The sequence below is a fragment of the Amblyomma mixtum genome, chromosome 3 (assembly GCF_055824585.1).
Source record: "Amblyomma mixtum isolate Tamu chromosome 3, ASM5582458v1, whole genome shotgun sequence".
Taxonomy (NCBI): Eukaryota; Metazoa; Arthropoda; class Arachnida; order Ixodida; family Ixodidae; genus Amblyomma; species Amblyomma mixtum.
This window is the reverse complement of record NC_143014.1, coordinates 107,263,296-107,276,878: the sequence shown is the minus strand read 5'-3', so window position 1 is coordinate 107,276,878 and position 13,583 is coordinate 107,263,296. Positions and strand designations below refer to the sequence as shown.

General features: G+C 46.7%; 1 protein-coding gene across 1 annotated transcript in view; it reads left to right on the top strand.

Annotated features, from left to right (window-relative positions):
* LOC149351288 (MAM and LDL-receptor class A domain-containing protein 2-like) overlaps nucleotides 1–13,583 on the top strand; it is a 74,612-nt gene that overhangs the window by 52,157 nt on the left and 8,872 nt on the right. Inside the window, exons 28-36 of the mRNA XM_089575604.1 lie at nucleotides 355–436; nucleotides 922–1,047; nucleotides 2,312–2,462; nucleotides 3,479–3,587; nucleotides 4,625–4,721; nucleotides 4,844–4,897; nucleotides 5,347–5,427; nucleotides 9,856–10,067; nucleotides 12,847–12,937. Of these exons, the coding sequence (XP_089431730.1) occupies nucleotides 355–436; nucleotides 922–1,047; nucleotides 2,312–2,462; nucleotides 3,479–3,587; nucleotides 4,625–4,721; nucleotides 4,844–4,897; nucleotides 5,347–5,427; nucleotides 9,856–10,067; nucleotides 12,847–12,937 (1,003 nt within the window). The remainder of the gene's footprint in view (nucleotides 1–354; nucleotides 437–921; nucleotides 1,048–2,311; nucleotides 2,463–3,478; nucleotides 3,588–4,624; nucleotides 4,722–4,843; nucleotides 4,898–5,346; nucleotides 5,428–9,855; nucleotides 10,068–12,846; nucleotides 12,938–13,583) is intronic.

Genomic DNA, 13,583 nt, shown 5'->3' with positions numbered 1-13,583 from the left:
TTGAAATTATGTCATATTTATATTTGGCAATCTTCAGCGCACGTTTACATTTGTTGCTGCGTCAGCTTAGAATAAACGCCTGTTTGTTTGTTTTTTTCTCTGTCTGTCAGAGTTTCTATTACTATACTGTATTTGCATCACGCTCAGAATTCTATCTCGCTTTTTCGCGCTCTCAGTGCGTCAGCTACTGCGTGGCGAGAAGTCAAGGCGGAACCAAAAATCGCCATATTCTCCGCTAAATTTAGTGCGTTAATTTATTCAGTATTTCATTTCTTGAGGGTTAACGTACGACGATAGTCAAGAAAGTGACGTAAATCTTTTCTTTGCATTTCCGCTGTCTGCTCTGGCCAACAGATTGTGCTCGAAGCAAGCATTGACAGTGGGCTAGTCGCGGTGGACGACTTTTCAGTGACACTGGGCGACTGCCCAAGACCACGTGAGTCTTTTACCTTTGCCGAATTCTGACTGCATAGAGGTGCGATAAAGATCTCTAAATTAAAAACGCATTTAGCACTGGCTTTAATTACATCGCGTGCTGTCTATTGCAACGGCTCTAGATGAGTGTGCGCCTATTCAAATCTATCTGTGGTACGCCCGCATGCATGCACAGGGCACGAAAGTGTTGGAGCAGACCTAGTAGTTTCCTCAGCAAGAGTCATTAAGAGCTGCCAGTTATCGCTTATCTCTACGGCAGTAATGACGCAGCGCATGTGTTCGGGCAAAATACATTTCTCCATGGAAGCAGAAATTATAGCGCACACTGGAGCGCAAGGTTCAATTACCATATATCTTCAAAGTGCGGATCTACAATACGTGTCCGCACCTTGAGAATGTGCAGCTCCTGTCCACTGCATGGCGTTACGTTGAAATCTTTCCTGTGCCATGACCGTTTCGCATTCGGCCTGTGGCCGTCTTTCACAGCACTCTGCACTTTCGAAGGCGGCATCGAATGCGACTACACTGCAGATATTAACAACGTACGGGACTGGACTGTGCAACAGGGGTCTCAACTGGGCGTGCCAGATCATACCTTGCGCAACATGCTTGGTAAGGAGAGATGTGAACGGGGGAGGATGTATCGAGGTTACTGTTCTGTTTGGTTAATTATAGTTTCTCTTTCGTGCATAGGTTAGCACTTGAAAAAGGCTGGTTTTTATTTTGTTTTTCTAATGAACTGTGGAATATGACATAGATCGAATTTGACCTACTTGAACAATGTCACACAAGTTTATACACGGGAAGAGCAATGTGGGCGCAGCGCCCACTTTGATCAGTGTGGATCTTTGAATCGCACGAATCCTTACGGTGGCATTTCCCCCTTCAGCTCGGCAAAGCGCAGTCAGTGTCTCTATGCTTCTTCCCATTCAAAAATACAAACATTTTTAGAGCGCAGCTCTTTGGCGTCCGTTCCTGGGTTTCGCGTCGTCGTCGGCGTTGTCGTCGGCCTCGTAACCAGCTCCGCCCCCTTTCATCCCCCCAGCGCTAGCAGCGACCGACTGATACCGCTGGATGCCGCTGACGCCGCTAGAGAGTCAAGATAACGTGACTGCATAGAACACCGTCGCCGCCATGCAGAAAGAGGAGGAAAGGGTCCCCCCCCCCCCCCCCCCTGTTCTTGTGTGGCGGATAGGGTGCTCTTCAGTTGCCGACGCGCCGGTTATTTCACGTAGGCCCCGGCACGTCGACGAATACGTGACCACCTTCCCACAGCTAAACCTGGTTCTTAGCGCTGCGGAAGCGAGGGTATCATATTGTTTGTGTCGGCATCGGCGGCGTTGTCCCTGAAACCAACTCCGCAGCTGGGGTTGACTCACTATCGAAAAGGTGAAACAGCTTATTTGCTGCGCTCAAATTTCGCATTAGGAAGTAACGTAATCGTCGGTAATTTTTTGACACCGTAAGTTTTAGTCTCTTAGTAATGTCGCCAAAACACAAAGCGGTCAGTGAGGCTGTTGCATCTCTATTGTGCTCAGGTGTGTGTATACGTAGATCGTGCTGCAGAAGAACCCAGCGCTTAATTGTTCAGTGATTTTCGAACCTGTATTTTTTTCTTTAAAAAAACAAATAAAAGGGGCCCGCAGAAAGTGCTCTGGTATCACCAGTTGCATTCTGAGAGTATAATCTTTGTTGCCAGATATATAATAAATTACTTTACAATCGAGAATGCAGAAAGAGAATAATTTGTTTTTTTCCATACTGTAGCCTAATATCCTCTTAGCTCAACGTTAAAGTTCGAATCGTTACCAGTTGGAGAAGAACAAAACGAAATGGCTTGAACTCATTGCATTTTTTCGCTTTTTTTCCCCCTTAGGCCATTACCTCTACATAAACACATCATCTGTGAGGCAGAGTCGCAACTCTATATCGAGGATCTACCTTCCTAGTCGCGACGCCACGGAGGGTGCCTGTCTTACCTTCTGGTGGCGGTCTCACGGGGAACAGAGCGAGCTAAGTGTTTACAGGTGAGCAGCAGTCTACATTTATTTCGATTAGGACGGTTTATTTGTGAAAAATGCTTGTAATGCTTACTCACCTAATGTTACAAAGGAATAACGGCGACGCTGATTCGCACCGGCATATAGCGGCACAGCTGAAATAATTTTCGGCACATGCGGGTGATATTCAATAAAATTGGATATCTGGGGCCATTTTCTGTGAGGATCCATTAGCCAATTTCAATTTCAGATCTCTTTGGTCCTCTGGAACTGGTCACTGTTGTTGGAAGACGTAGCCACGACTTTCAAGTGCTCGTGGGAAGCGACCGGCCCGTTGGCTGCATATCGCAGCCAATGGTGAGCCAGAGCTTGCGGCGAGTGGCGAAGGCTGTCGTCGATTTGGAGACCCGCTATGTTGTGATCTCTGTGATTGGCCGCTTGCTGCTTTCTTCTGATGGTGCCGTAACGCTCACGTCACGCCAAATGAAATGAAACATGGATAATTGATCCTTATGGATTACGGCGCTTGGCTGTCACATTATAAGTGCAACCAGTGTCGGCAAACAGCTCCCCGATGTGCGTGGAATCAAAGCTTTCTCTCACATCCAGCTAACTTTATTCATTCCGACCACTCTACACGAATGCCTGATACAGCCTGGGTGCGCAGACGAAATGTTAAGGAGTCGGAATAGCATTTCACGAATATATTTTTTTCTTCCTTAGCAAGCGCTACCAAATGATTCTCTTTTATAGACCAATGCAGCAGCATACTATATTTTCCTTCTTCCTTAGTTTTAGGTCTCTGTTAAGCATTGTTTGTTTCCTCACCGTTCGCACTGCCGTGTCAGAAATGCATCAGGCGCCGCGGCTCTTTCTCTCAGAGCCATCACTTGGACGTTCGGTGCTTTGTGTTGCTGCTGTCTCTTTCTGAGGAGTAGCATAGAAACCGGACGACCTGTGTGGCGTACGTGCGTCGATGCGCGCTCATAACATGGAACATAATTGATAGACGGTGTCTCCACTGTGCTTCCGGCCGCACGCAGGTTCGCTCAAGCGGAGGGCCTCGGCAATGCCTTGGTGTCGTTGAACACCGAAGAGAACCTCATGTGGAACGGCCTCTCTGTGAACATCACCTCCGACCGGCCCTGGCAGGCACGTGTCTCCTACTGCCGCAGATGCATGCCTGAGTTCACTGTTTGCTGTGAGGTGCACCCATTCGTAGTACCTTTGCAGCGATGATTGCAGCACAAAGAAAACGTGCACGGAAGGAAAATGAGTAATATGCATTCACAAGAACATAGCAGAGTAGTAACTAAGAATAAGACACAAAACTTGCTGGATAGTTGCCTCCGACACCTCTGGGAAATTGGCCTCAGTCTAAGTGGCAAGACAATGCGGAGCTTTCGCACGGATGGTGTTGAGAGAACTTTACTCGAAATAATAAAAGAAAAGACGCCAGATAACTCGAGACATATCACTATGAATACTAAGATCACCGCAGGGGTAGCAAGCTTACAAAGGATTCTGGTGAAAAATCGCAAAAATGCAAGACTCAAAGGGATTTGATTTCTATTTTATTAAAACAATTTTTCCGAACGCTCTACCACCTTCATTTCCCATTTATGCAAGACGTAGCTCACATGGACGCAGATTATTGTTTCACATGGCCTCATTGAGGCAGCTCTTTTTCAGTTGCAGATGGTGATTACAGATCATTGTTGTCCCCCTTCCCTAGCCAAAGAGTTGAAGAACGCTTACTCACATTAAATTAAGAATTCTAAAAAATATATTGTTTGCCAGTTCATTGCGCAAAGCAGTTTCATAAATTTTACAGTGTGTGAGGTTACGTTCAAATTTAATATTTCTCAAATGCTTGTTATATGCCACCGAATGCGTACTGGGGCACTCTGTTCTCCGTGATACATTGACAACACTATCGGGTTCTTTATCAGCGGAAGGCAATCTTTGCATGAAAAAACGTTTTTACACTGGCTGCTGTGCACGTAACAATGCGAGATTTATAAAAACGTTAAGAAAACAGCCTGAGACAGAATGCACGAACGGACTGTCTCTTGTCAGTCTCCTCCTACGTCTTGTATCTAAGCTGTTTTCTCAAGCCGATGTCGCACCAACCAGCCATACTGCAAACTATTGCCCGTAAATCTGTACCGAATTTCCCTTCCTCGCAGGCTGTGTTCGAAGCGTTGTTTCCCAACTATGCCACGACAGAGTCTGGTGTCCTGCTCGACGACATCGAGCTGGCGGACGGAGCATGTCCAGATCAAAGTACGACGTATTTTCATAACCGTAATCTCGCAGAGAAAAGGACGTTGCTAGAGATGCAAAATCGCGTAAATGCACGCCTACTTGATTGCGTAGCTGTTCGATAAAGAATTTTCTTGTTGCAGATTCTTGCACTTTCGAAGACCCGACATGTGTCGCCTGGCAGCATGCGAACGACCGTAAGTGTTTCAAACGATTGTGAGCGCTTAGAACGTCTTGTACCTATTATCACCGGCTGCTTTTCTATGATCAGTAGCCCGGGTCTCATCCTTATCTATATTTTGTTCTGTCTACAAGCGCACGAGAAGATTTCTCTTCGTTGCAACAGCCAAGCTTTAATTCTAGGCCGTGCAATTGTCAGCATTTTCACTGGCTTATTAAGTAAGCTCAGTAGCCCGCTGCGAAGCACTTTAAGCAAACCTCAGCGATCAAAATTCGTTAGCGAAAGGTCTCAATGCTAACAGTATCTTTTTAAAAAATTTTAAATGTATAAAATATACAGTGCCTCCTAAAATTTCGTGTTATTTAAACACTCTCTCTTGCTTTGCACCTGAGAGTCCGCTGTATTTAAAAAGGTCTCGCACCATGAAAAAAAAATTGAGGTGACGTATCTTCTGACCGTGCGCAGCTTATGCTACCGGCCAATGGGAGCTTCAGCGGGCGGATCTGTCCGTGTTTCCTTCAGACCACACAACGAAAACATCACAAGGTGAGTGGAAGCGCGCATTCCTTGGCATTTTCAAGTGCAGCTCCCTATTTGCAAGAGTTCGGAGATTCTCCTTTGAAGGAACTCCCAAAGAGTCGCCCTTAAGACGGTGCTAGTGGAGAAGTAAAGATGATTTGACGTATACCGATCGCGAAACATAGGTCTGTTAATGAGGCGGAAAGGAAAACGTTCAGACCTAAAAATATATGCAAACTCATTTTCGTAGCACACGAATGAACCCTTGAATGCTGCAGCTGTGCAGCTCATGCAGGCATTAGCCTGTACTACAATGGTCACGAGCACCGATAAAATGGTGTCTTTAATAAGAGTGCGCAAACCTTTGCAGTGAGTATGTGAAAAGTGCAGCCTCAGCGGGTGAGTAAACAATCGACTTTGCGACACGTATTCAGTTTTTAACTTGGGCCTGTTTATTTACTCTTCTCAGCTAATTTCGTCATCCAAATAATTCGCTGTATTTTTCCCTCCATCGTCTATTTAAAGGACCACTTGTCCAGTTAACAGTGCTTGAAACAATACCAGTCGCGCCTTGCTCAAGTAAATTTATCGAGATGAACCCAACGGAGAGCAAAAAAAAAGCAGAATAACTAATACAATGTGTTAAGCTTTTTTTTGTTTGTTTTTTTTTCACCGGGCTTATCGATTAGCGATTTTGAGACTGAAATTTTTCTGTGACCTTAGCTTATGGTGATGAGCGCAAAAGTAAAGCAGCGCACAACTTGGATAGCGCTGTTGACGCCGCCATTCTCAGAAGTTAACACTGCAGTCAACCAATTACAGAAAGAATTAATAAAATTTCAGCTGCTTATCCTCGGGTTACGACGGGCGGTCAGCGTAAGGTGGTTCAGGAAATGATTAAAACAATGATGACGCCACGCGTGACTGCCCCTGTCGCTGGATACCTTCCCCACTGCCTCTGAACTACCACTGAACAAGCACAAATAGGTGTGTCTGTGTATGACTGGGTGGATTCGTGGCTGAGGGGATGTGTACCGTGCACCACGGTCTCGGTTAGTCTCCAGTTCGAATTTCGGTATGTGTATATTGTTGGTGTTGAGGGTTCAGGACAGGAGTGCCGCTGAGCGAAGAGGTTCGTGGCGAAAGGGGAATAGGTTTATTTACATTTTACATTGGTGGTTAGAAGTGAGGTTCCAAATGAGGCTCTATGGGAGGCTCTAGTCAGGCTAAGAGAGGCTCTATGGGAGGCTATAGTGGGGCTCTATGGGAGGCTGTCCTGCCGCACTCGTTGTCGACTTTTATACTGTTCTCCTTCCCTAAATTCCCTAGGTTGAGGACGCCCACGCCGGGGTGGGAGGGGCCCAGATCACAAACAACACAAACTTGTGCGCACAAACACATCACTGCACTTAGGGCCACGCCCCCGTCACATGTGGAGTCTGAGGGAAAGAAGGTTGTCCTCGAGGTAGCGTTGACTGCGGTAGGTGATGGCCTCCGGCCAGCCGAAGGTTTCTGCGGGTCACCGACATCTGCTGATAATCAAAGACACCCGCCGCTCGAGGCCGGAAAGCGAGGTCACGAAAAGGCCGAAAGTGGTTCCCCGTGCCTGGAGACGTTCGCGAGGGTCGGAGATGATGCCCGCCAGCTTGTCGCGGTGCTTGGCGAGACCCTTTGTTCCCTGGCACGGTCACGGCAAATGGGGAAGATAACGTTCGTCTCCCCGAGGCGGCGGCGGCGTTCTACACGTGCAGACCTTTCGGAAAGGGGGTCTGGTTTTGGTCCTGTACTCCAACCGGGCAAACTCCGTAATTGAAGTCAGCTGGCACCTGGGTCCTCTCCATGCGTGCGGTCCATGGCGGCAGGCCCGAAAGCAATCACACTCAAGCTGCTCGCAGCCATACAGAAGCAGGCGTGCTGACGGCCACCCGGCGAGACTTGTTGACGTAGAATCTTAATAATATGGGGTTTAATGTCCCAAAGCGACTCGGGCTGTGAGGGACGCCGTAGTGGGGGGTTCCGGAATCATTTCGACCGCCTGTGGTTCTTTAACGTGCACTGACACCGCCAGTACACGGGTGCCGGAAAGAGTGATCGTGCCGCCGAGCCGGCATGCAGCTTTGTATGTAGTCTACCTTGTCTATCCTCTTCGTGCTGCGGCATCAATGGGCAAACGAACGGAACGACTATGATGAGGGCACCGATAAGACTCGAAACAGGGAGAACTACGCTAATGCAGCTAGCACTGCAAAAGTAAAGTCATGTCTTGCCAAAGTTATGAAGTGTGGGGGATTTTCTAGGTCTCTATGATTATCACGAAATCAACGCCACGCCGCGGTGGCACTGTGAACTAATGCAAGAAGGACTGCCATGGGCAGAACCGCGTCGTTTTCTACGCTATCTGAGTGCTTCACCGGAGTTCTGGCGCTGCTGACAGAGTTTTTGGTGTAAAAAAATTATTAGGAGCGCAGCTACATGAACGTTTTCACGCTGACGAGCTAGAGGAGCCACTAAATGTATCTGCGTGAGTCTTCTGGCGCCAGCTAGACATAGATAACATGGGAATAGAGATCTGCCACGCTGCATTGGAACACTTCATGACCATGACAGTGGAGATCTTAACAGGTACCCTGCCTACATTTTTAAAAAGATGGTTTATCTGGACTAAAAGGTACTACGTCAATACAAGGCGCTGTTTGCTAAGTAACATCGATGAACACACATACTAACAGCGCATTTCAAGCGCGAAAGTTTTGTGTATGACATTCTATCGCAAGCATATTATTAGGGCTGGCGTGTAGGTTGGTACGGTGCTTTGTTATCCACGTAAAAGGGAGGGGGGGGGGGGGGTGATATAATGTCATTCGAATTCAATTTCATTCTTATTCTTTTACACGTTTATTGCCTCGTGCCCTCGTTGTCGCCGGAATTAGACAGATGAACGGATGGCAGGACTCGAATAGAATCAGCAGAAGAGATTTGTATTATAGTAGCCTTGCATTCATTACATTCCTTCTATTCAGTGCTCACTTACAAACTCAGAGGACAATGCACGGCTAATTGCTTCGCGAAAACAATACACTGTAAAAGACGACCTTATTGTTCCAGCTTTTTGATCTGCACACGCGATTAGAAATCTGTATTCATATATATTGTATCACGTGGCTGATAAAATTTAGGAGCACTTAAAGGCGCACAAGGGCGCATCCTTATTACTTGAAACGGAGCGACATTCATTGGCAAACTTTCCTACCCTGTTTTCTGCGAAGCAGCATCACAAATTGCTAATCAATTGACCTTTGCTTACTGGTAGTGTTTTCATCGTCGATGTCGTTGATTCTAAATTGTTTCCAAGGCACGCGTCGACAGTTTATCGTTCCGCTTTCACGCCAGCCGTTTTCTGACCCAGACAGCAATTTCTTTCTTGTCTCTCGTTTATTCCTTTACACTCTCGAGAAAAAAGACTGCTTGGCTCACGCGAGGTTGACATTACAGACAAACTAGCGTGAGGTTATCGTGTAACTTTAAAACAAGCGCTCCGTAATGCCGCTGTATTGGATAAATTGAAGCGCTTCCTCCTGGTTGTAAAAATCTCCAATAGAAATGTAACCATGAGGAAATAGGGAGATAGCTTTAAAATCTATCCCCGCTTTCGATTTCGGGTTGACCTCACAAAAACGATACGTTTACTTTCTCGTCTTACGGGTAAAATAATTTTTTTGCTTTTCCACTGGAAGAAAGGAATGGAGTCGTTTATAGGTCGGTTTGTAAAGCCAACCATATACAGGCGAAGCCCTTTTTCTTTCTCTGCTCTGCCTTCAGTTTGTTTATTCATCTTGAGCCGAACTTAATTCCTTGCGGAAAAGGCATATTAAAGAAGTTACCGATGCCCAAGCGCAGGAGTAATAAGAGGTTTATACCAGACCGCAATTTGAGCTGATAATCCACACAAGGGCTGGATTCCTGCCTCGATTGGGCCAACGCACAATATTGCTACACGGCTTGCGCATGCGCATTCCCGCCTCTCTCTTTCTGGACTCATTACTGGGCCGGGGTTCCCGCTCTGCTAAAACTCAGTATCTGTGGGCAGTGGCTATATCTGCTATAGGTCGACCGAGGGAAACCGATCCCCGGCCGCTGGTCTACACGTCGCTACGGTGGTAGAATGCATGGAATGGCGGCGGCATACTGCTATCTCTTTTCGCCGTAAATGAGGCCATTCTCTTCGCACTATGTCTGGAGCCCCCTGCATATCTGCCTGTGGTCGCTACGGTAGGCCAATTATTTGACGGCTCTCAGAGCGGAGTAAGATCTTTCAGAAATTGCGCGGCGTAAAGCAGCTGCGTCGGGAAGCTCTAATGCTCTCTCCAAAAACCTCGGCTCCACCTACGCTTTTCGTGTGTCATGTCCGGAGAGTCTGCCTCACGGAGGTGGTCACCCCATGTTGCGCGTACGCAGGGCACTACCTGCGCTTCTCGGCTGAGGTACCGGGCAAGTTGGCGGCGCTAACGGCAGGCGGCGGCAGCGGCGATGGTCCCCGGTGCGCCACCTTCTGGTACCTGCTGTCGGACGAACTGCAAGGCTTGACTTTGTTGGCGGGGCCTGCCTACTTCAACGAATCGACGCGCAGCCAATGGCAAATGGCACAGTTCAGCCTCACCCTCTACCACGTGAGTGCCCTGTACAGGCTCCGCCACGCTGCACCACACTTTATAGTACATACTCGACAGGTTAACAGGTGGGGTTGGCGGTGGTAAAAACGTTGATTCAAAGTAAAAGACTTTACTATGTCGTACCGGATGGTGCCCCGTAGGCGGCTGCCGCTGCCTCCGCACACTGAACTAGGATCGCTGGCCCGTGGCGGTGGCGTCGATCAGTCGCTCTTCCTAGGTAGATTTGATCAGGTTAGGGATGGACTGGAGGTTAGGACTGGAATGGCGTTGATATACGTTGGCAGTGTGAATAGGTATGCGCAGTGCGGGCACTGCGGGGGTGTAGGGGTGTAAGTAACGGGTAAGAGAAGAGTGGAGTGTGATATGAATTGATTTGCAGATAGCCACCATCCTGAGGAAGTCCTTGTCGCCTGTTTATTATTATGCTGTAAAACACCCATGCCCATACGTCTCGTAGTGTATACACATAGCCACTAGTTCATGTGCGCTCTATTGGATGCTCGTATGGTCGACTGCCAGATATGAGCATTTTGTAGATTACGCATCTACCTGGGACATCTGAGTTTCAAGTGAGATCTACAGACGTGAGCACGCTTGTCTAGAGCTGTCGACTGGTGTGCTTCGAAGTAAATGAATTGAAATCTTGACGCAGCTGTTTTGCTAGGGGCAAATACTTGTGCGTGTACGGTTTGTATGTCTACTCGGCCGTGCTTAAGTGTAAATATTATCGGTGAAACTCAGTATTTGTATTAAAATTTCGGTTCCTTTCCTGTGCATACCTCCGCTTGAGCGCTGTAGACAAGTTTTCTCACAGCAGTACGGCGGTACGGGCATACGCTGCGAGCCGTAGGTGCCGGTGTTGTGCTGCATAGCGCAGCACGTATAGATCCCGCAGCGCACATGCGCGTAATTTCGTCGCACACGCAGGTGGGTTATCTGCAGGCGACTGGAAAGGTATCGCTTGCTGTGCATATACACGTTGCTGTTAACTCGCCGGACTACTGTACGCCTGGTGTGTGCAGAGGTGTGCGAAATGGACATTGCCCATTATACTATAATAATAATAAATTCTTTATTTCACTCATGAAGTGAGGGAGTGCGGGAAAAAAAGCTGAAAATTCAGCTTGACTAGTTCCCAGCTCCCCAGAGTACAAAAAATTCAAGAAACAAAAGAAGAGAGGCGAAGAAAAAAAATAAAATAAAATAATGGCAGAGCGGCATAAGAACAGCACAAATCAAAATACAGAAATGTTTTTTTACAAAGTCAGATCGGCTTGTACAAGGAAAATAAACAAAACAATTCTAATTGAACTGTATGAGACACCGGTGATAAGCGAAAGTACATGCCGGAAAAAGCCCGAAAAAGCAAGAACGTTACATAAGTAAAGGAAAGAGACGAAGAAAAACAATGCGCATGAACAGAAAAGCGTCGCTCAAGGAAGGGTACAGCGTACATATGCAGAATGCGAGAAATACACCATCACATGAACGGATTGTTGTCTGTGAACAGTAATTTCAGTTCTCTTTTTGAAGTTAACTCGGGAGTGATACCGTTTCTCTAACAGGTATTTAACAAGTGTGGTAGCATTCTGTTTATCATTTGTCGTCCATAATCTGTCCTGCACGTTTATACTAACCAAGGCTGTGTGCTTCTATATTCATAAGCTAGTGTCCTTTTACAAAGAGATGCCAACCGTAATAGACAGTGAGTGTTGTTTTTTATTTCAATCCTATAACGTGAACACAAGCCGTGCGAGTATAGGCTGTCTATTTTCATTATACAATATTTCGAGAACAAAAGGTGGGAAGGGTGACTTCTGGGGACGTTTTCAATGTTTCTTAACATTTTTTTCTGCAATGTCAGGATTTTTTGCAAATTTCCTTTGGTTGTATTCCCCCAGACTAGTTGGCAATAGTTTATGTGTGAGTGGAATAGTGCATTGTACAATAAAAGTTTAACCTTTGGAGGTAGAGTATATCTGTTTGCGTACGTTACTCCCACGATGCAAGACAGTTTTGAGACTGTTCTAAACATTCCGTTCTCCAATAGTGTTTGTATTCAATCCCTTAGCTCAAAAATAGTGAACAGCTCGAAAATATGGACCCCTTCTTTTTTTTCTGAATCCTTGGCATGGTCGGGTATGTAATATGACGGAGCGGAAAGTTTATGTTTAATACAAGGTCATTAATACAAGGCCGCCGAATGGTAAGGCTCCGAGATATCATCAGCAACAAATAAAACACAAACGAGACAATTGAAACACGAACAGTTAAATGAGAAGAGCTTAGCCGGGGGAAGCCCAGTACTAGCGCAAGTTAATTTTATTTAAAGGCCGAATATTGTGCTTTAGAAGTGTTATTCAACCTCGCTTGCATTTCCTCTTCAGGAGCTAATTCGTTTGTGTTTTTGTGTTGGCATTTCAGTTCTCTTCGTGTTTCACTTGTTGCTGATAGTATGTCTTACAAAGTGTCGAAGCGGGCTGCTTTTTTTATGCTTGTTCTACTTTGATGCTTGGGTGTTTGAAAAACGAAACGTTAGGAAGGATCATATTGAAAAAATCATCGAGGAGACGAAACGAAAGGAGATACTGATAGAGCATGAAAGCTCGTCTACTCAGTCAGTGCCAGTCTCTTCCTGTGTCGTGTATCCGTGTTGTTTTCTCAGCATGGTCCTGCACCAACTATCTCGACTCCAAACTGTCGTTAGGAAAAGCATGGCATTCTCCGAATAATCCATGGCTCGGCTAACGGTGCACAACTTCTGTCAAACTTCCAGAGGTCGATAATAGCTGTATCGGGCACCAACCCCAAGGCATTCGCCCTGATTGATGACCTGCGGGTTCACGACGAAGACTGCGCTTGGCAAGGTGAGTGCGCTTGGAGCTGTCGCGCTCATACATGGCATTTCACGTTCTCTTTGACATTGTTCACAACAGAATAAAATCATCATTAGTTAAGCCTAGGTTGCTGAAACAAGACGGCGCATGTTTAGTTGTTAGTCAGCTATTAATTTGGCGAAAATATCAAGAAGGAAAGCAGCGTACATTGTGAGATACATGAACAGTCGCACAACGTATTACTTGCAGTGCACGAGCCACGATGGGATCATTTTTCGCGAGGGAGTGCCTACAAACCTAAAATAAATAAAGCTTGAGACTGGAGATAGATGGCTGTGTTGGGAATCCTTGCTCCATGGTTTGTTAGTGACTGCCACGGGGAACCTCAAAGCGCGACCCGCCCACGGTGGATCAGTGGCTACGTCGTACTGCTAGCTTACACGCATGTGAACTGAGGCTGCGGCGCACACTGAGGAACGCCACCGCGTGTGGCCGAAATCAATCCGGGGCCGTCCATTTTGGCTATCTAACAGACCACACCTTTATCATGAAAAATTCTAATAAAAACAAAAAAGCAGAAACTCGAAGCACGCACCAGCTACCATCGCTTTGGAGGTCATATTGGGCACGTCTGTATACAGTCAGAAGCCATTTGAACGGGAACAAGGCAGCCGAC